Here is a 20,060-nt window from a genome sequence, read left to right on the forward strand (position 1 = left end):
GAAATGTTGATATAAATGCAGCGAAGTGAATTAGACAAACAGTTGAACGGGGTGATGCTCACTCCCCCCCTCCTCCCTAAATATCTTCTATCAAGTCAACCCCCCCCTCCCTCCCCAAATATCTTCTCTATCAAGTCAACTGCTATTCACGCCTTTTGCATTTCCATATCGGCGCCGTTTAAACATCGCCAGAAAGGAGGCTCCATTCCCCCCCACCTCATTAACATCAGTCATGCAGTCAAGAGGCAGACAGCGATATTCGCTATCAATTAATATCGCGGCGTTGACACATTTTGACATCTGCGTGCAACCCCCCCCCCCCCCTCACCCCTTCCCAAACACTCAAAATGGCAATTCTAAATTCATGTTATTTGTTTGGTCTGATAATGTTCAACTTGTAAATAAAAAAAAATGACCATTATGTCCTCACATCCTTTATTTTCAACAGTTTGTAAGAAAAAAAAAACATTCTAACATGTACAAAGGCATTATTTTAGTTTTTTTTTCCCAAAGGCCTTATGATACATTAGGTTCAAAAATGCTAACATGATGCATCTCCCGACCCCTAAAAAAAAGGCAACATTCCTCGATATTTGACTATTATGCATTTTACATAATAACATCCACTTGAAATTGATGCTGTTGGTTTTTTTACTGGGGGTACGCTTCAATCACCATGGCGTGACCCTAAAAAACAAGCACGTGTAAGTTGAAACATACAATAAAAAAATATATATATATAATAATAATGCATTTCATTTTGAAGTGCCTTTCAAAACTCTCAAGGACACTTTACAGTCACGGGATTATTTTTTTGTGCGGGTGAGCAGCCAGCGTTCACTCTATTTGCTCACTAGCAATACAATGATGTCACTGTTATTGAAACAGGAATGTTTTTTAGGACAAAACAATTTTGACAAGAATATACAGTATATTTTTTGGATGGATGGAATATATAATAGAGGTACATTAACCCTGATACAGTATTTTGTGTAGTTTAAGGCGTATTTAGTAGAAAATAATGTTTTATGGGGACCTGGGAACGGATTATTCTTGTTTTAATGGTTTCCTATGGGAAATTAATGTTTGGAATACACACTTTTAGCCTTACACACACACACTTTCTGTGAATCAATTAAGTTCGTAAGCCAAGGTATCACTGTATATATATATATCAAGTTGATGGAAATGACTAACCTGTCCTCCGGCGGCACATGCGGCCACCAGTCCATACTGTCCTCCTTCTTTCTGCAGCCGATGTGCAACCATGGTGACCAGTCTGCATCCGGTGGCGCCGAAGGGATGACCCAATGAGAGGGAGCCTCCCCAGTTATTGAACTTCTCCATCGGGGGAGTTCCCACCTTGAAGGAATGTTGTGGAGATTGCAGTCAGAAAATGGACGCCGACAGGTTCGGATTTTTTACATTTAACTCATTCACTGCCAGACAATGTGCAAAAATGTGTCCACTCCAGTGCCAGGGTTTTTGTCATTTTCACTCAAATTGCAGGACCCGCAGAATAGACCCACAGAATGTTAAGTTTTAGGACAGAAATATTCAATACAGCGCGAGAAACCTTCGACCACAGATGTCAAAGTCAAGGCCCGAGGGCCAAATCTGGTCCGCCACATCATTTTTTTCGGCCCGCGAAAGCAAATCTAACTTGTGACATTCCATGATGCTTATAAAAGTCCGAACCGAAATTTAAAATTGTCCCATGTAAACGACAAAAACAGACATTATTTTTTACTTCAAATTTGAAAACTAGTTATTTCGTTGTGTACTATGTACATAATATGTGGAGATGATGAAACATTTATATGGTTTCCCAAAATTCATAACGGCCCTCAAAGGGAAAACCGAAACTACAATGTGGCCCGCGACTAATATGAGTTTGACGCCACTGCCTTAGACACTCTTCTTTCCTCAGAAAAAAAGAGAATTCCTAAATGATATGGGTCTGGAGTTATATGAGCTCGAAATGAGGGCGACTCTAGAAAATACAATGCAATACATACATATTGGTTTATATAGGGCTTTAACAACAGCTGAAGCTGAAACAAAGCGCTAACATGGACAAAAGGCAATTTCTGCCCCCTCGTGGAAGAGGAAAAAACATGCCAGTGGTCTGACCAGTGCTTTATCGGCACCCCCGCAAGAAAAAACAAAACCCGAACAAATTCGGGAATGGCGCTCTACGTCATATTCTCAATTCCCGAATAAATGTGTGAATGGCAGTGAATGAGTTACTTAAGTACTTTACTTTTGATTTCCTTCCCATGTACGTCTGGGCGAACCAATTGGAATCCATAGCTTTAAGATTTGCCATAATCTGACCCTGGAAAGCAAGGAGAGAGGCTAATCATCAGATGCGTTCAGTTGTTAACCTTTTCCCCAAACGGCTTGCGATAACTTACCGCAAACGCCTCGTGGAACTCAAACACATCAATGTCATTCATGGTCAAACCAGCACGTTCTAAGGCTTTGGGTGTCGCGTAAGTAGGCCTGAAAGAGTCGGACCATCGAATCCGGTTTAAGGAAGGAAATACTATGAAACAGGAATATATTTAAAGGACAACCGACGCCGCCGGACAAGTTGTGTCCATAATTTGTAACATCACTTCAAATGACTTCTACTGAGCATATTTTACAAAGATTAAGACTGAATATTCAGGAAGTCTTGTTTTTGAGTTGTGACGAGTCCGTATGTGACGTCACTAAAGGAACGCCCCTGACTGAGAGCGACACACAATGCATTTTGGGTACTTTGTTTGGTCTGAAAACTTTGTGTTGATCCGTGTTAATGGCAAAATTAGAAGGAAAACACATAAATAACGCGATGGTGAATCGTCTTGTGTTGCACCAAGACTACTATTTGATACTAGTTGACACAAATTCCCAGCACACAAATCAGCCCATTTCCAACGGAGCTCGGGCGCCATCTTGTGCATTTTCTGGGACGCTACATTGGAGTCCTGACGGCTCGAATTGATACGGAAGGACTTCTTTGATCAATTGCAAACATTTATGTTTTCCTCTTCAGAACTATTTGAATCATATTCAGAACCGGATGAGTAACAAGAAAGCATCTTCTCCGAATCTGAAGCCATTGTTTTGATTCTAGAGCAAGGCAAGACGTCCTGGCGTGACATCACGAACAAGGGGGCGGGACCTTCTGAAACTCGCCATTTCCGGGGTCATTTTGAAGTAGTTTTGGGACACTTTAACTCATTTTTATTGGTGTTTTGCATTTGAATAAGAAATATCAGCCTGTGTATTTTGGGTATTTTAGATGCTATAAAACGTTTTTATGATGTCAGTTTGGAAACAAAAAAATGGTGCCGGTTGTCCTTTAAAAATAAAATAAAAATAAAAATCAGGGTAAGGAGGATATTCACCCCAAGAGTAGCTGATCTTTAGGGTCCTGAGACACAAAGACGAAATCTCTATCAATGAGAAATAGAAAGAATCATCAATCAAGTGTTATTTGGGGAGAAATGTCGGCTGTAGTAGTTACCTCAGGTAGGCTTTGGGCTTAAAGCCCATTGCCAAAGCTTTCTCTTCGGACATGATGAGCACAGCAGAGGCACCGTCGGTCTGAAAGCATGAACAAGCGCAACCCAGGTAAAGGAAAATTAAAAATCAATAAAATCACGAGAGCTTTTTAAAAGGCTTTACCAAAAAGGAGGAATTGGCGGCGGTGACGGTGCCGTGAGGCTTGACAAAGGCGGGTTTCAGTTTGGCCATTTGCTCCTTGGAGGATGGACGGATGCCGTTGTCCTTGGAAACGATATCACGGCCTGAAAAAAAAATATAATTATTCATTTCTTGACATATTTATATATTTATTCATTTATCTATTTATTAATGTATTTATTTATTCACCTATTTATTTATGCGATTATGTATCTATTTATGTATCTGTTTATTAATTGATTTATTCACCTATTTACGTATGTATTTATTCATCTATTTATTTATCTATTTCTTTATTCACCTATATATTTATGTATGAATGTATTTATTTATCTATGGATTTATCTATTTATTTGAGATATTTTAATGTATCTATTTATGTATGTGTTTATTTATTTATCGATGATCTATTTATCTATCCATTTATTTTTTCATTTATTCTGTTTATTAATTCATCTATTTATTTATTCACCTATTTATCAGTGTATTCCTTCATTTATGTATGTATTTATCCATCTATTTTTCCTGTATCTATTCACCAATTTATTTATGTATGTATATATTTATTTATGTATGTATTTAATCATCTATGTATTTATTTATCTACCTATTAATCTATGTATTTATGTTTGCATTTATTCTGTTTATTAATGTATTTATTTATTAATCCATTTATGTATGTATTTATTTTTGCATTTATTAATATATCTTTATTTATTCACTTATGTATGTATTTAATTATCTATGTATTTATATATCCATCTATTTATTTTTGCATTTATTCTGTTTATTCATTTAGCTATTTATTTATTCACCAATTTATTTATGTATGTATTTATGTATGTATTTAATTATGTATGTATGATTTATATATTGATTTATCTATTTATTTTTGGATTTATTGTTTATTAATTTATCCATTTATTCATTCACCTATTTATTTATTATGTATGTATTTAATTATCTATGTATTTATTTTTGCATTTATTCTGTGTATTAATGTATCTATTTATTTATGTATGTATGTCTCTATCCATCCATCCATCTATCTATTTATCTGTTTATTTTTACAAACAGGTTAAGTTCCAAAAAGGGGGCAAAGAATGACCTGGCACTTTAAAGGCGATGACATCCTCGAGCAAGCCCGCATCCTGAGCTTTTTTGGCAAACTTGTGTGATCGCAGCGCAAACTCATCTTGCTCCACTCTGGAAACGCCAAACGCCGCAGCCAAGCGGTCAGCGCTGTGGCCCATCGTTTCGGCTGTGGAGAACTCTGCGACGGCGGGCAGCTTTCGGCGCATTAAGGTAAAGAATTAATTAGTCAAGTTATCCGCAATGTACACATTTCGGTACATCGCAACTAGTGATACCGTGAGGACATACTTCGGGCGAGAGATGCGCCAGGCGGATGCTGCCGATTAAACTGAGCCTCTGGCCGAGGGTCTTTGCCTTGTTGAGCGATAGCATCGTCTTTCTCATCTTGCGACTGTGACGGATGGGAACGTCGGACATGAACTCGACTCCGCCTGCCACGACGGCGTCACACTGGCCGGCAGCAATTAGGCCTACAGCTATTAAAAGGACAGAAGTGTTCAGATTTAACATCCTGCCGATGACACTATAGGTCATAGACGCTCAGCGATACCTGAGGTCATGGCCTGGTTGGAGGAGATGCAAGCCATGGTGACTGTGTGAGCAGGGATCTTGTCGGAGAAGCCTGCACCCAACGCCGCCTGAGAACACGAGGAGGCATGACGCTCATCATCAATCCTGGAGCATATTGAAAGGTAAAACGAGCGCTTTCAAATACCTCTCTTGCCACATTGCTTGTCTTCACCTCCTGAATGACGGTTCCATAAATGATGTAGTCCACAGCATCTTTGGGCAGGCCTGTTTTGTGCAGGAGACCTCTACATGAAAAAAGACAGGAAAAACATATATGTGAATAAAAGGATTAGTGATAGAACTATATAGTGAGCAAGATGATCAATTTTCAACATATTGGGTTTTTGAAAAATTACTTCCTAAAAAAAGCCTCCTCAGTTTGACTCTCCTGAACCTTTATATTGTATATGATTTTATATTGTACAAAATAGGAGCTGAAATTGGACACAAACTTACTGTAAAGCTGCTCTAGCCAAGTCATGGGGCATCAGGTCAGCATAGCTATAAACAAAGCAAAATCAACATTAAGCTACTGAAGTCCGCTTACTCATTAAAACTATAAAGATAAATTGTTAAAATGGATATGCTTCCTTGTACAGGTGACGGGGACACTCAACAAATACGTACGTAGTTCCAGACATTAGGAACGGGGTTCGTACTCCTTCGACCAATACGATGTTCTTTACGCCAGGGCGGGCCAGTGTTTTCTTGCTTTTTGTCTGAGCTGAAACATAAACAACCGCAGATTAGCACACTGATGATAGTCGTTAGCATCATGCTTATGTTCACGCAAACAGTGGGGGGTGTCTGCACCTTGAGCCTGTAGCTGAGTCGTCATGCTGAGTGATCGTGCGGCTGAAACACAAAGACATGCCGCAAAATCAGCACTTATGGTTTAAACAGTTTGAATGAAAATAGGCAAGAGCAGTGCTTGAAATAGATCCTCCATTTGGTAGGTTGCCCTGTGTGATGTATAGTTTTGTACACCAGTTGTTGATTGGCCTACCATATTGCACAGCCCAGGAGGAGCTGACGGGGGAGCTCCGCATCGACTTCAAGAGCATGGAAGCCATAATGTGCTGCAAAACAAAGGTCAGACATACCACTTGATATTTCCATATACTGTATTGGCTGGTTATGAGAAGCTAACGTCGGTGAGCTGTTTTTCAAATTATTTGTTAGCCCGTTATAACTGCAGTTACACTTCTATTTACTTGAATGCAGGTGCAAAAAGCAAATAAATCCTGATGTCGCATGACATTTGATTGACGGTCACTCAGGCAGCCCAACCCTCATCACCCCTTCGATGACCCTTCACCTAGATTTGCGATCGTCAAGAACAAATCGGGCTCAAAAGTGATTTCAAGTTTGATTATGCGTCTCCCGTGATCAAAAGCGATTATGTGGAAACACGCAATCGTTTCGATTTTGTTCAGTGTCACAGCACTATTTTATGCATGGGATTGTTAGCTTCTTTGTAGCACTGCATTGTTCCATCGCCAGGTTTTCTTTCAAAAGATTTTTGGATGATCACATCACGTTCGAAATACTCTGTAAATACAGTTACTTTAACTAAAATAACGCAAAGTTTTTACCTGTTAAGTACTTCAAGTATGTAGTGCTTGAATGCTTCCCTGTCAGCCTTAGCCGTGCACAGCACAGATAACTACAAACCCCCTTTCCGTTTATAGGACCCAAGTTAATGTAGCTGCCCAAAAATATGCCTGAAAAAGGAAATGTTTCGAAATAATAATATGGATCTTATATGTATATTTTTTGGAATTTATACTTCACAAATAAACATTTTTATATAAATCAACATTAGTAACCCTAAAATTACTCAGTGTTGTTTTGACGAAATCATAATTAAAACATGGCGATTTATTGTGCTTCTCATCGTCTTTCTGTCACTTGACTTTCCTAAATCTCTTACGCCCTCTTCAGTTCAAATGTCTCTTTTCAGTTTCCATAAGAAGACATGGCTGCAACTCATTTTGTCAGCTCATTCTCTAGATTTCCTTCCAGAAAGTTCTTCCTTTTGCAAGGTATTTGACACATGCACACATACTATTCGACTACTTAAAATGCTGATCATACGTGATTTTTTTTATTGCGCGATCTAATGTGAACCTAGATCACTGCAACAATAATTAGAGATTACACATGGAGGTGCTGTAGTGGCTAAAACTGTTTTTGCAAACTCTTTTACAAAGCAATTGTATGTGCTTTGATTTGACGATTCCCCACAAAAAAGTTTGAAATATTACAAATGTTTTTAGCCAAAGTGTTCATAAGCCAAGGTATCACTGTACTACAATCATAAAATAACATGTTGAAAATGTGGACATTCATTTCCAACAAACGTGATTTAATTATTTTATTTTATTTTTTTGCATGACTACATAAAAGATTTGGAAATGATCCGAGGTACGTTTTAGAAAGTATATTTTTCAGGCAGTGGAAATATTTATATAAACGACTACAAACGGAAATACGGTGTGCGTTATCCAAAAAGAAAGAATGTCTGGAGTTATATGAGCTTGAAATGAGGGCGGTTGAATGTGGTCAAAGTAGAAGGCATGTTGTCGATGGCGACAAAGGAAAATTATCACCCGGCTTGGACTCGTATCGTTTGGTTCAGGTTGCTATGCGATTCCGATGCTTTTATTGTGAAAGGCTATTTAAACCGAATTGATTCATATGATGTCACATTTGTTGCAGCGGTTTTGGATTGTTGGATGTTCAGATCTTGGGCCTCCACCCTTGGATGAATTGGCTGATCTTTGTGACGTGGAGGCGGCTCAGGTGAAAGTCATGTGACAGGATGTCCTCGCTCAGTTGAACCAAGAGGCTACCGTCGATTCGCTCCCTCTGGAAAATGGCCACCGCGGCCTCCGACAAGCCGATGAAGCGCAAACAGGCCGACACTTCCTCCAATGACAGCGCGGATAAGTCAGCAGGGGGTCGCCAGGTCAAGTCGGCGGGTGCGGTTGAGCCTTCGCCCCCGCCCGTACATGTCCCGCCTCCTTCGGCGCCTCTGGAAGATTCCGGACTGTCCGTCAACTCAGGTGACGGGCAGGGTGATTGGCGGTTGAAAGGGTTCAAAGCGCCGAAAGGCGCAAAGCGATTTTGCGGCGGCGGCGGGGGTCTCAGTCGAGGCCCCGCGCCGAAGCAGTCCGCCCACGGCTCGACCCAGGTGACCTTTGCTCCCGTCGGAGGGTTGGCCGCGTTGTCGGCGGCGACGGTCGAGGCTGGCTCGGGATTGGGGGCGGGACACTCGGTCCAGGAACACGGGTAACAGTACGGGGAAGTATCTGGAGAGGGCGAGCAGCTGAAAAACCACAAGAGGAAACGCATTTCAGTCAGCACGAATCAAAAATGTCCATAAATACTTTTATTTTGGAGGTTATTTCCTGTGAGATACTTTAGTAAGAAGCGGAACCCCCCAGGAGATAATAAGAAAATTGAAGGCTGTATTTTCACTGCCATTCCCGAATGTATTCGGGAATATGACATAGAACGCCATTCCCGAATTTGTTGTTTTCTTGCTGAGGTGCCGATAAAGCGCTGGTCAGACCTCTGCCAATGTTTTTCTCCTTCCACGAGGGGGCAGCATTTCCCTTTTGTCCATGTTAGCGCTTTGTTACAGCATCAGCCGGTGTTAAAGCGCTCGCTAGCTCTCTATTAGCTACGTGGCTGGCTGGCTATCTACTTGCTATGTATTGGCTATCTGGCTGTCTCGCTAGTTATCTATTAGCTATATAGCTATCTAGGCGGATAGCTATCTATTAGCTAGCTAGCTCGCTTTCTATCTTTTTGAGTTACTTCCGGGTTGAGTGAACGCTGCCGCGTGTGGCTGCCGCTGCTCACCCACAGAAAAACTGTAAAGTAAACTGAGATGTATGTATTGCATTGTATTTTGGACATCCGCCCCCATTTCAAGCTCAGATAACTCCAGATCCATATAACTTGGATGTACCTTTAGTTGTCTTGCGGGGGAGAAATTTACATTTCACAGCAGCAAAGTTATGAAAGGGAAAGGAAAGGAAGAAGTAGAAAAACAAAATAAAGGAAATAACTGCATAATTAAGTCTGTTTTTCTGAAAGAAGAGGGTCTAATGTTTCTTTACGCTGCATTGGAGGTTTATGTAGTCCTAAAAACTCAATATTTTGTGAATATTTTGTGGGTCCTGGAATTTGAGTGGCAATGACAAAAACCCTGGCACTGGAGTGGACACATATCTGCGCATCATCTGGCAGTGAATGAGTTAATTTATCCACTTTTTTTTAAAGAGGAAGTCACATGAAATTTTTCAATGACTTGTTACCACCGATTGACTCCCTCTACAGCACCGGTGTCAAAATCAAAGCTCGGGGGCCAAATCTGGTCCGCCACCTTATTTTTTTCGGCCCGCTAAGACAAAACAAACTTGATTCTTGCTAAAGTCCGAACCAAAAATTGAAAATTGTCGTATGTAAACCATTTTTTTACTTTAAAATTGAAAACTAGTTATTCATTAATTTGTTGTACGCGCTATAAATAATATGTGGAGTTGATGAAACGTTCTAATGGCTTCCCTAAATTCATAACAGCCCCTAAAAAAAGGCAACTAACTCTACCTATCCTGCAGTCCTGAGGAGTAGAAAGAAAGATGAGATCTGGGGCAAGTGGACGACTCGGTGAACCGAGGAGGGACTGGAGGACTGTGAGCCGACGTGGAGATGGCGATGGCGATGGAGGCCATTTTAGAGCCGCGAGGAGGAACTGGAGGAGCAATCAAGTAGCGACATTCCTCTCTCACCTACAAAAATACATAAACATGAGAAATGAGAACCGCAGCTGGTTGGTAAAGAGCAAACTTGAGTCACCTTTATCCTTTTGACCAAAAAAATGGTAACCAAGCTTAAGCCAGGCAATGATTACCGTATTTTGCGGTGTATAAGGTGCACCCAAAAGCCTTGATTTTCTTCAAAAGATGATCCTGTGCTTTATACGCCAGTGCGCCTTATATGTGAAGTAATATTCCATCTCTCCCTGTAGAAGAAGTCTTGCGTAACCGCAGTCTCTACTGTAACGCCTTATAATACGGTGTTCCTTATATTTGGAAACTTTTATATATTTATATATTATATTTAGATACTTTTTTTTCCTTTATAGAAAGGTGCGCCTTATAGTCCGGTGCACCTTATATATGGAAAAAGTTTGAAAATACACCATTCATTGGGGGTGCGCCTTATATTCTGGTGCGCCTTATACATTGGAAAATACTGTATTTTTTTTTTTACATTCGCTCTTTGTATAACGCACACCGTTTTACCCTTTGTAGTCGTTTGTAAATCTGCGCCTTATAATCCGGTGCGCCTTATACACTGGAAAATACAGTACTTTATTTTCTTAACATTCTTTCTTTGGATAACGCACACCGTTTGTCCATTTGTAGTCGTTTGTGAATATGCGACTTATACTGTGGTGCGCCTTATACACCGGAAAATACGGTAGTTAATTATTGTTATTATTATTAAAATTATCTCTTTGGATAAGGTACACCATTTTACTGTTTGTAGTTGTTTGTAAATCTGCGCCTTATACTCCGGTGCGCCTTATACTCCGGAAAATACTGTATTATTGTTTTTAAAACATTCTCTCTTTGGATAACGTACACCGTTTTACCATTTGTATTCGCTTGTAAATCTGCGCCTTATACACCAGTGTACCTTATACACCGGAAAATACGGTAGTTTATCGTTATTTTTTTTCTTTTTAACATTCTGTCTTTGGATAACGCACACCGTTTTTCCGTTTGTAGTCGTTTGTAAATCTGCGGCTTGTACTCCGGTGCGCCTTATACACCGGAAAATACGGTAGTTTATTATTATTATTATTATTATTATTATTTAACATTCTCTCTTTGCATAACGCATACCGTTTTACCATTTGTAGTCGTTTGTATATCTGCGCCTTATACTCCGGTGCGCCTTATACACAGAAAATACGGTAGTTTATTATTATAATTATCATTTTTAACATTCTGTCTTTGCATAACGCACACCAGTTTTTCCATTTGTAGTCATTTGTAAATCTGCGGCTTGTACTCCGGTGCGCCTTATACACCGGAAAATACGGTAGTTTATTATTACTACAGTAAAGTCTCGTTATATCGATATTCAAGGGAGTCCGAAAAAATATCGATATAACCGGGACTATCGATATATCCGATATCGATATAATGAGACTTTATTGTATTATCATTTTGACCATTCTCTCTATGCATAACGCACACCGTTTTACCATTTGTAGTCGTTTGTATATCTGCGCCTTATACTCCGGTGCACATACATTAAAACAGTGTTTTGAAAAAAATGACAAATAATTCCTAAGCCTCATCCCTGACTCTGTTTACCCAGAAGAACATGTTGCGGGAGGAACTCACGGCGTCGGATTTTGGCGGGACGGGCGGCGGAGCGCTCACTGTTGTCACCACGGTCCCGTCCATCGAGGACGAGGAATGGAAGGAAATCAAGTTGGCTTCCTTTCCGAGGCCGTCCGCATTCGGACTGCTCCAAAGTTCCTCGTAAGGTATCTCCTCGCCGCTCCTCGTTTCCGTCTCTGTCCACTCCGGGGTCACATATTCCCTCTCCTCGCCCGGTCCTTCCCCGAGCTGGACCCCGAGAGAGTCCCCGCAGACCCCGCCCCCGTAGTTGCACATCGATAGCCGCCGCAGGGCCGGCGCCGAGGAGTCCCGCGCCGAAACGCACGAGCGTCGCGGGCTAGCGCACTCCTCCGCCACGCACTCCAACTCGGGACGGGTTTCCCTCACGGCTCGGGAGTAGGCGTCGGGATCGAAGGCGTGGCGGAAAAACAAACCCTGGGCGGCCGCCGCGGGCGCGGACGCCTCGGCCACGTCGAAACGGGGCATGCAGCGTAGCAACAGGAAGTGGGAGGGCGCCACTTCCTGTCGGCGAAGGACCATGCAGAGCACCACCGTCTTGCTGACGATGTTGAGTAGTTTGAAGCGGTGGCCTTCTCGGACGGCGTGGCGGTCGTAGGGGTTTTGCGGCGGGCGCGACGGCACCGACACGTTGACGGGAAGGCGCACCCGTTCGATGATGCTGCGCACCGTGTGCTCGCCTCCCAGCATGCTTTGCTCCAATGGCGAACGCGTGCAAAAGCGTCCGCGGCAGGCAAACGGCAAGCTGACGCTTTGGTTGGTGCGATGGTTCATGCAAACCAGGCAGGGCGTTTTACCTGTCGCCAAAGAAAACAAGACAAACGCCATTTTGGACACGTCCACTAAAAACAATACAATACAATGTATAATCTTAATAATAATAATACATGTCATTTATAAGCTTTCAAAACTGTCAAGGTCACTTTACAGTCACAGGGTACGTTTTCCTGCGGGTGAGCAGCGGCAGCCACACGCGCCAGCGTTCACTCAACCCGGAAGTAACTCAAATAGATAGAAAACTAGCTAGCCAGCTAGCAAATAGATAGCTAATAGCTAGCTAGCTAGTTAGCTAATAGATGGCTAGCTAGATACTACTACGACTACTACTACTACTAATAATCTTACTTCGAGGAGTCTTTCCCAGGCGTCTTAAAAGCGCGCTCAATCCTGTTTTTTCCTTGTTCGGCGTAGCGCAAAGAAGCTCCGCCTTCCCCATGAGCGACAGCTCATCTCCAGCCTGCAGAGTAAAGCTGTAGGGCTCGCTGTCCTCGCTGAACTCCCCCGAAACCACCTGCGTGCGTGACATTAAAGGCCATCAAAAGAATCGAAGCGTATGTGGAGGTTTCGCGGCTTGGAAATGAAGCGGATTTCTGTGAGATGTGAGACAATCTCGTTTCGTCAATGGATGCTACAGCTTCATGTTTGCTTTCAACAGACGTGCACATTTCACCATGATGTCTCTCATCCACTGGTGAAAAGGACGCTTTGATCCTCTCCTCTTTCATCTCGAACTGCTTCATGTCACAAAGAGGGTACAGCAAGTGCTGAAGAATGAATGACTGTGTGTCTTTGTGTCTCAATATTATCTTGTTGTTTTGTTTTGTTTATTTTTTTACTTCAAGATGGCGCTACCAGAGTGTCTGCCTTTACAGCAGCTCCTGTATTTTGTTTTTCTACTTCTTCCTTTTCTTTCCTCTTAACTTTCATCACTTTGCTGTTATGCACTGTAAATCATGTGTGTTGTCATATTATCTTGTTGGTTTTTTTTTTATTCCAAGATGGCGCCCGCCAGAGTGGCTGCCTTTACAGCAGCTCCTGTATTTTATTTGTCTACTTCTTCCTTTTCTTTCCAGCATCTCGTGCTTCGAAAATATTTTGGTCACCTAGTGTCAAGAATGTCTAAAATCTGCACATTCTTCCAAAGAAGCGACGAGGCATGAACCTTGATGCTGAAAGCGATTGTTTCCATGACAAAGACTCGGTCGGGGAACACTCCCGCCACTTCCTCCACGCTAGAGAAATATTGGACGGGATCCCTGATGTCTCTGTCTTCGTCCAACAATTTGAACTTTCCTGCGGGGACACGACAGCGACGTAAAGAGTTAAAAAAAAAAAAAAAAAGGAGATCAAATCAATTGGAATCGAAGGTGAGAATTGTTTTTTTTTTTTGTTTCATTTGATTGACAGCATTCTTCTTGGTCTTAACAAAAACACATCTGTCGCGCACAGAGTTGAAAATGACGGGAGAATAAAGACACTTCGGTGACCTCTGACCTGGCACCGGTTCACCAGCCGAATGGAGAGTGGACGGGGTCGCCACGGCAACCGGTAAAGGACCTCTATTCTCACGCTGAGCAGAGACACATCACCATGGAGACACCTACACACACACACACAACCCCTGCTGCCTTTCTTTCACTTCCTCGACCCCCCCCCCCACTAACCCGTAAATCTTTCCCACTCGGTGATGCGAAGAAAGCTAGTAACTCTAGTTTGTTTACGTTTGTTGACTGTTACTTTTTTTAGTGCAATTCTCTTGACCCCGAGTGACCCCATCGACCCCAAAGAAGAGTTTAAGGTGTGATAACTCCTTCAAGTACGGGTAAATCTGAATTCTGGGTGGGTGTTGTTTTGAATCCCGACAACCTTCAAAGTGAGACAGTGATGCCATTTTTTTTTTTTTTTGGTTGGAAAGCCAGCGCAGAATACCAAACTCCAGCTTCTTGTTTGCCAGTAAGCCCCTCCTTCATTCTTCCCCGAATCCCCCACCCCCCAACCCGACAATCTCGAGCCAAATTTCAATCCCGACACCCCCTCGCTCGCCGACGAGGGTTCAATGTGACAATTGGGAATTCCACAAATTCAACAGGTTGGAAATATGGAATACTGGCTCTTTATTTTTGCTTCTGTGTGCATTTTATTAACTCTATAATCTATTTCTGTTCAGGTCCCGGAAGGAAAATTCCTGTCAAATGGAAATCTATCTATATCTATCTATCTATCTATCTATCTATCTATCTATCTATCTATCTATCTATCTATCTATCTATCTATCTATCTATCTATCTATCTATCTATCTATCTATCTATCTATCTATCTATCTATCTATCTATCTATCATTATTAACTCATTCACTGCCAGACATATGCAAAAATATGTCCACTCCAGTGCCACATGTTTGTGTAAATAATAACTATATTTTTATACTTGTTTGTAGTTCTGTGAAGGTGGTGTAAAAGCACATTCAAGAATTAACCATCAGTACAAAGAACCGGAGTCCTCTGTTTGGAATGGAAACACGCTCATATTTTTCTGTTTGGTTCATTATGGGGGCCTGTTATGGTTTTTGCTTAGCAATGCAATTCATATTTTTAACCGTAAAAGCATTCGGACTGGCTATCAATCGGCTCATTCAGATTTTCTGTCTTCTCCAAATCGGTCATCGCTTTAGGAGGAGGCGAGAGGAGCATCCTGTTGTGTATCCCCTTGTGGGGTGAGTACCTATATTACTCTCCTCCAAAGCATATTTGGACTTCCTGGATGAAGTCATCACACAAGCATGAGCTCATCTGTTGTGCCAGTGGCTTGTGATTCATCACCTTCCTTTACTTGGCCTCCTTTTTCATTAAAAAAAAGGAAGCCAAGAAGGCGGACGTGGTTATGAGGGTGACATCAGCGCGCCTCCATCAGTCGAGGAAGCAATGAAAAGTAGGCATAAAGCTCGAGTTACGCAGCGATATGAGACGACGGGATTGCGGGGTTGAGCTTCGGTGACGTCAGAACTGAGCAGAATCACAACCCACGTCCACCATTTGCAGTCAATGTGTATGTGTGTGTGCTTACGTACAGATTCCCCCTCTCCTTCTCACCTTGATATTGTAGAGGGATGTCAATCTTGGGCCCGATGACGTAATGGCCTTCTTCTAAACTATGAGCGGTCACTGTGGTCCATTGACGGCAGGAGTGGAGTAGAACCACGTCATCCTCTGACAGACCATCAACGCATTCGCCTGAAAAAAAAACACACACACACACACACACACACACACACACACACACACACACACACACACACACACAAAAAACACACATCCAACAGCATAAATATGATATTTTTTTTAACCAAAATGCATATGCATATGTGGCACTGTCGCGGCTTGGAATTGACGCGAATTTACGTGAGACTGGAGATCTCTTTTCGTCAATGGATGCTAAAGCTGCGTGTTTGCTTTCAACGTTTAGCTTGTAGCAGACGTGCACATTCCACCATGATGTGCCTGATCCACTGCTGAAAAGGACGCTTTGATCCTCTCCTCTTTCAGGATTGTTCACTGTTCAGGGTTGCAGGTGGGAAACCGTAAAATGCCTGACTCACGATTTGCAGTCTAACTGGCTATCTATTAGCTAGCTGGCTAGCTCGATCTCTATTAGGTATTTATAGGCTAGCTCATCTCGCTATCTAGCTGGCTACCTTGCTACATATCTATTTAATAAATATTTGCTAACTAGCTATCTAGCTGGCTACCTAAATAGCTATCTATGTGCTATATATATGCTATCTAGCTAGCTGTCTATTAGTTATCCATTAGCCAGCTAGCTAACTTTCTAACTACAGTATTGGAGTTATCGCTGGCGCATGTGGCTGCCGCTGCTCACCCACAGAAAAAAACTTATCCTGTGACTGTAAAGTGACCTTGAGAATTTTGAAAGCCGCTTATAAATGAAATGTATTATTATTATTATAATAAGATAGATGTTAATTTGTCAAATACCCCATCGGCATGATGATAAATATGAAATGGAAATAGCGGCTGTTCATCTGAATATGATTTAATAGCATTTAAATTGTCAAGCTTACGGAATCGCAGGCAGTTTAAATGGAGGAAGTTTCTCATCTACGCAAAGCTTTGCGCATCTTTAGTATTCAGCGCAACCGCCGACACGTTACATCATTTACATATGAAAAGAATTGAACGGCACTTCAGCAGCACAAACAGACACTTTGTGGCTTTCCCGGAGAAGCTCTGGACCAGAACAACTTGGACAGAGCATCCACACCGCGCTCGTTCCCAAAGTCAAGCCACCCGAAGTGTAAGGCAAACACATTCACTTCGGAAACAAGCAAAGTATGTTGCAAGAAACGTATAGACGACTTTTATTCATCTCCTTTACAAATGCCTGGTTTAGGATTAACTCTGTAGAAGCAAAGAACGCAGACTGTCACTACGTCCAACAAAAAAGAAATGAATGACATAAAACGGAAATGCGTTTCATTTTTCAAAATAAATGTCTCTTATGACGCCTATTTGAATCATTTTCCCATTGACGACAAGCGTGTTCATATGAACACAGATTAATTCATTTTAAATGCATTAATGTTGGTTCTTGCCACATTAATTATTGTCCATTATATGGAATTATATTATATTTAATTGCATACCCCATTTTAGACTCTCTTTTGATTGTTTTTTAATTAATTTAGCTATATTTGGCATACATTGGTTAATTGTTCGTGCGTTAAGTATGACACAAACAAGGAACATTTATAAAATAGAATCTGTCTAAAATAAAATCGTTTGAACGGCGATTTATGTTGGTGTCTCTACCGGAAACGGAAAATATTTACGCAAACTTGCCGTAATTAAAAACCCAGAGAGTTAAACTTCGCACGTTTTCTGCGTAATTTCACCAAAGTAAACATCATATGTACACTTGGCATTCTTTAAGTATGTCATATTTCGTCTTTCTCCTTGCCTAATTTAAATTATGCTTGTTTTTCTTACTTTAACGACAGGAAATTGTGGAAGTACCCGCAACCTCCAAGTGATGTTTCCTGAACGAAGTACCACCTGCGTGCCTATCAAATTCTCTTACCGTGGGCCAAGCGGACCAAAGTGGGCAGACGGAACTTGCTGACCACCGCGTCCAACGGCAGCGCGAGCGGGCTCCAGGAGATCTCCGACAGGCTCGCCGACAACTTCTCCATCCTTCCGGGTCATCACTGTGCCGGAGATGAGGAGGAGGCTTCAGATCTCGGATGTTTGAATGAAGGTGAGGAGGATGGAAGTGAGGGTGACGGGCTGGTCGTCAAGAGTTTCGCCATGTTTGAATGTGGGGGGGAAAAAAAGAGCTGCGGATTGTGTGCGCCAGCTGAAGGGGGGGGGGGGCAGAGACCCTTTTCCACCTCCCCCAACTCACACGCTTCAGTAACGCAGTGCTGTGAGTATCAAAGCCTAATTTAAATAATTCTTGGTCCAAAAAAATATTTGAACTAACACCATAATTGGCAGAATAGCTTGCATCTCTGTTATTGTTATGCATACTCATCGATAGTTATTACAGTTTTTGGAGTAATTTATGTAGTGTTTATCTGACTTCCGCGACCTTTTTTTGTTGTGCTTTGTATATACAAGGTTTATCAAATTGTCCAGACACTTTTCTTTATTGATCCAAAAACGAAAAACGTCATTCATGAAAACAGACAAAAAAAATGTTCACTGACAACTTTATTAGTTACATATTAACAAGATGTCTGACGTGAATAGGGGTGGGGCAACTTTACAGCAGGAGGGGTTGGTCACAAGTGTATAAACCCTAATGTGCTGGTTCTGCAAAAAGAAATATTGAGGGAGAAATTGAATTAATGCATGAAAAATACTTTTAAAAATTGCACCAAAATACGTCGTTGGATTCATTTTTATGACACTGACATCAAGAGGACAATTCATGTAACTGCACACTACTTGAGAAAAAAAAAACAACCAAAATGTCAGTTTATAAAAGTGCACTCACCAAAATAGACCACAAAAATCACATTTTGCTAAAGTGAAATTAGACGAAATTATACTTACTACTTTTCACTGCTTTCTTGCCTGAAATGAAAGAAAATGAAGTTAATCACTAATTCACAGAATGTATTTGAAGGCATCATCTTATCAGGTGTGATAATGACCCTGATCATTTCAGTCAGGTGCGTTACACCAGGAAGAGATGGAAAACATGCAGGAAAGTAGCCGTCAAAGATCACAGTTTGAGACCCTAAATCTCTTAAGATTAATGCAAAGCTTCTTTCAGTAGATTTTATTACATTTCAAGGGGTTCGCATCTACAATATTATGTAAGTATGTACAATTGTATTTCTATGTACGTCCTCCTCCCAACACATGACTTACACAGCCTGCAAAAAAAAAAATCCAGCGCTTAGTTTGGCATGCACGTTTCCCCTCAACAATAAAATCTTGACCCACCTCCATAAGAGACTTTGTAGTAGAGGTACGTCATGATGCCAACACCGACCCACAATTCTTGATAGGCCTTAGTGTAGTAAGGGCTCATTTTAGCCCACCAATTTGCAAACATGCGTCCAGCCATCTGCAAGAGGAAGCAACAACAGAAACGTTGTTACCTTTATAAACTTATGTATGTATCAAAATAGAGCACTTTATCACACAATGCTATTTGAATTTAAGCAATATAAATTACCACGTGAGAATGATGTAGGCATGCAAATCAATTTAGACTTTACATCTGTTTTTGCAGCATAGCGGATACTAGCGATACTAGCTGTAGGCTAACAAGACGAGCTAACCGATCGCGCTAATAAATACAAAACGACTTCGATTACGATGATTTTGCTTCAAAATAAACGTTAAGCACCAACGCAATCCACGACTAAAAGAGTAACAATATTAAAATGACACCTTTGTGTTTGTCACGGAGCAGAAGCAAGGTCAAGCTAGCAGCAGTGGTCTGACGTCAAAGTCGTGTTGGTAAAGCTTCTTCTACTACGAATAACGTAGTTTACCTCTTGACTTTGTTTGCCGTCCGCCATCTGGCGGACAATTTACCGAATAACACCGAACCCGATTTACACAGTAATGCCTAAATCTGTGTATTTTCTGTGATAACAAGAAATTCCACAACGAGTAGATAGACACATTCTGTTATTGTTTTCCTCTAAATTATTTGCTATTAATAGTATGTTTGTGTTTGAAAAGAGCGATCATTCACATAGACAGACAATGACTCATTCACGAGCAAAACGGCTTCACCTGCATTCGCCCAACTTAGTTGTATATGACAATCATAATATGGGGTTTAAAGTTCTTTAAAATGTTTCGATGAGATTGCAATTATGCTTTGACAACCTAACGGATGTACAAGCAATCCATGTATAACTTTTATTGTCGGGGTTATTAATCCAATAAAGGCATTTTGACATTTGAACAAATTTAAATTTAATGGCACAC

At 41.3% G+C, this 20,060-nt stretch overlaps 3 protein-coding genes across 4 annotated transcripts; all 3 read right to left on the reverse strand.

The window, feature by feature from the left end:
• Nucleotides 1-412: 412 nt before the first annotated feature.
• On the reverse strand, nucleotides 413-7,060 carry hadhb (hydroxyacyl-CoA dehydrogenase trifunctional multienzyme complex subunit beta). The gene is made up of 16 exons (XM_089021567.1): nucleotides 6,957-7,060; nucleotides 6,368-6,440; nucleotides 6,175-6,216; nucleotides 5,989-6,085; nucleotides 5,818-5,862; nucleotides 5,507-5,606; nucleotides 5,342-5,429; nucleotides 5,080-5,267; nucleotides 4,805-4,985; nucleotides 3,679-3,800; nucleotides 3,518-3,597; nucleotides 3,399-3,446; nucleotides 2,418-2,505; nucleotides 2,264-2,338; nucleotides 1,198-1,362; nucleotides 413-687 (listed from the first exon to the last, which is right to left on the reverse strand). The coding sequence occupies exons 2-16, from the start codon at nucleotides 6,432-6,434 to the stop codon at nucleotides 652-654; spliced, it is 1,422 nt and encodes a 473-aa protein (XP_088877693.1). The 5' UTR covers nucleotides 6,435-6,440; nucleotides 6,957-7,060; the 3' UTR covers nucleotides 413-651.
• A 663-nt stretch (nucleotides 7,061-7,723) lies between these two features.
• Nucleotides 7,724-17,857, reverse strand: garem2 (GRB2 associated regulator of MAPK1 subtype 2). Of its 2 annotated transcripts, none has more exons than XM_089021563.1 (7): nucleotides 17,686-17,857; nucleotides 15,681-15,821; nucleotides 13,753-13,883; nucleotides 12,936-13,101; nucleotides 11,793-12,607; nucleotides 9,982-10,163; nucleotides 7,724-8,692 (listed from the first exon to the last, which is right to left on the reverse strand). In XM_089021563.1, exons 1-7 carry the CDS (start codon nucleotides 17,795-17,797, stop codon nucleotides 8,104-8,106), a joined length of 2,136 nt encoding a protein of 711 aa, XP_088877689.1. In that variant the 5' UTR covers nucleotides 17,798-17,857; the 3' UTR covers nucleotides 7,724-8,103. The 2 variants fall into 2 exon arrangements, with proteins under 2 accessions (XP_088877689.1, XP_088877690.1); XM_089021564.1 differs by lacking the exon at nucleotides 17,686-17,857 and adding an exon at nucleotides 16,670-17,045.
• Nucleotides 17,858-18,299: 442 nt separating this feature from the next.
• On the reverse strand, nucleotides 18,300-19,667 carry atp5mj (ATP synthase membrane subunit j). The gene is made up of 4 exons (XM_089021568.1): nucleotides 19,512-19,667; nucleotides 19,059-19,182; nucleotides 18,663-18,683; nucleotides 18,300-18,419 (listed from the first exon to the last, which is right to left on the reverse strand). The coding sequence occupies exons 2-4, from the start codon at nucleotides 19,180-19,182 to the stop codon at nucleotides 18,406-18,408; spliced, it is 159 nt and encodes a 52-aa protein (XP_088877694.1). The 5' UTR covers nucleotides 19,512-19,667; the 3' UTR covers nucleotides 18,300-18,405.
• Nucleotides 19,668-20,060: the final 393 nt, after the last annotated feature.

The sequence above is a fragment of the Hippocampus bargibanti genome, linkage group LG19 (genome assembly GCF_051943395.1).
Source record: "Hippocampus bargibanti isolate YZ-2025 linkage group LG19, ASM5194339v1, whole genome shotgun sequence".
NCBI lineage: Eukaryota > Metazoa > Chordata > Actinopteri > Syngnathiformes > Syngnathidae > Hippocampus > Hippocampus bargibanti.

Bases quoted from the DNA above. Each gene is read 5' to 3' on its own strand.
- hadhb (XM_089021567.1), bottom strand. From the start codon at position 6,434: ATGGCTTCCATGCTCTTGAAGTCGATGCGGAGCTCCCCCGTCAGCTCC. The intron at 6,086-6,174 runs GTGCAGACACCC...TTTATGTTTCAG, and splicing joins GACTCAGCTACAGGCTCAAG to CTCAGACAAAAAGCAAGAAA. The intron at 3,598-3,678 runs GTAAAGCCTTTT...TCATGCTTTCAG, and splicing joins CCGCCAATTCCTCCTTTTTG to ACCGACGGTGCCTCTGCTGT.
- garem2 (XM_089021563.1), bottom strand. From the start codon at position 17,797: ATGGAGAAGTTGTCGGCGAGCCTGTCGGAGATCTCCTGGAGCCCGCTC. The intron at 13,884-15,680 runs GTGAGAAGGAGA...GTGTCCCCGCAG, and splicing joins CATCCCTCTACAATATCAAG to GAAAGTTCAAATTGTTGGAC. The intron at 8,693-9,981 runs GTAGAGTTAGTT...GTGGTTTTTCAG, and splicing joins TCCTCAGGACTGCAGGATAG to CTGCTCGCCCTCTCCAGATA.
- atp5mj (XM_089021568.1), bottom strand. From the start codon at position 19,182: ATGGCTGGACGCATGTTTGCAAATTGGTGGGCTAAAATGAGCCCTTAC. The intron at 18,684-19,058 runs GTGGGTCAAGAT...CTTTCATTTCAG, and splicing joins CTACAAAGTCTCTTATGGAG to GCAAGAAAGCAGTGAAAAGT.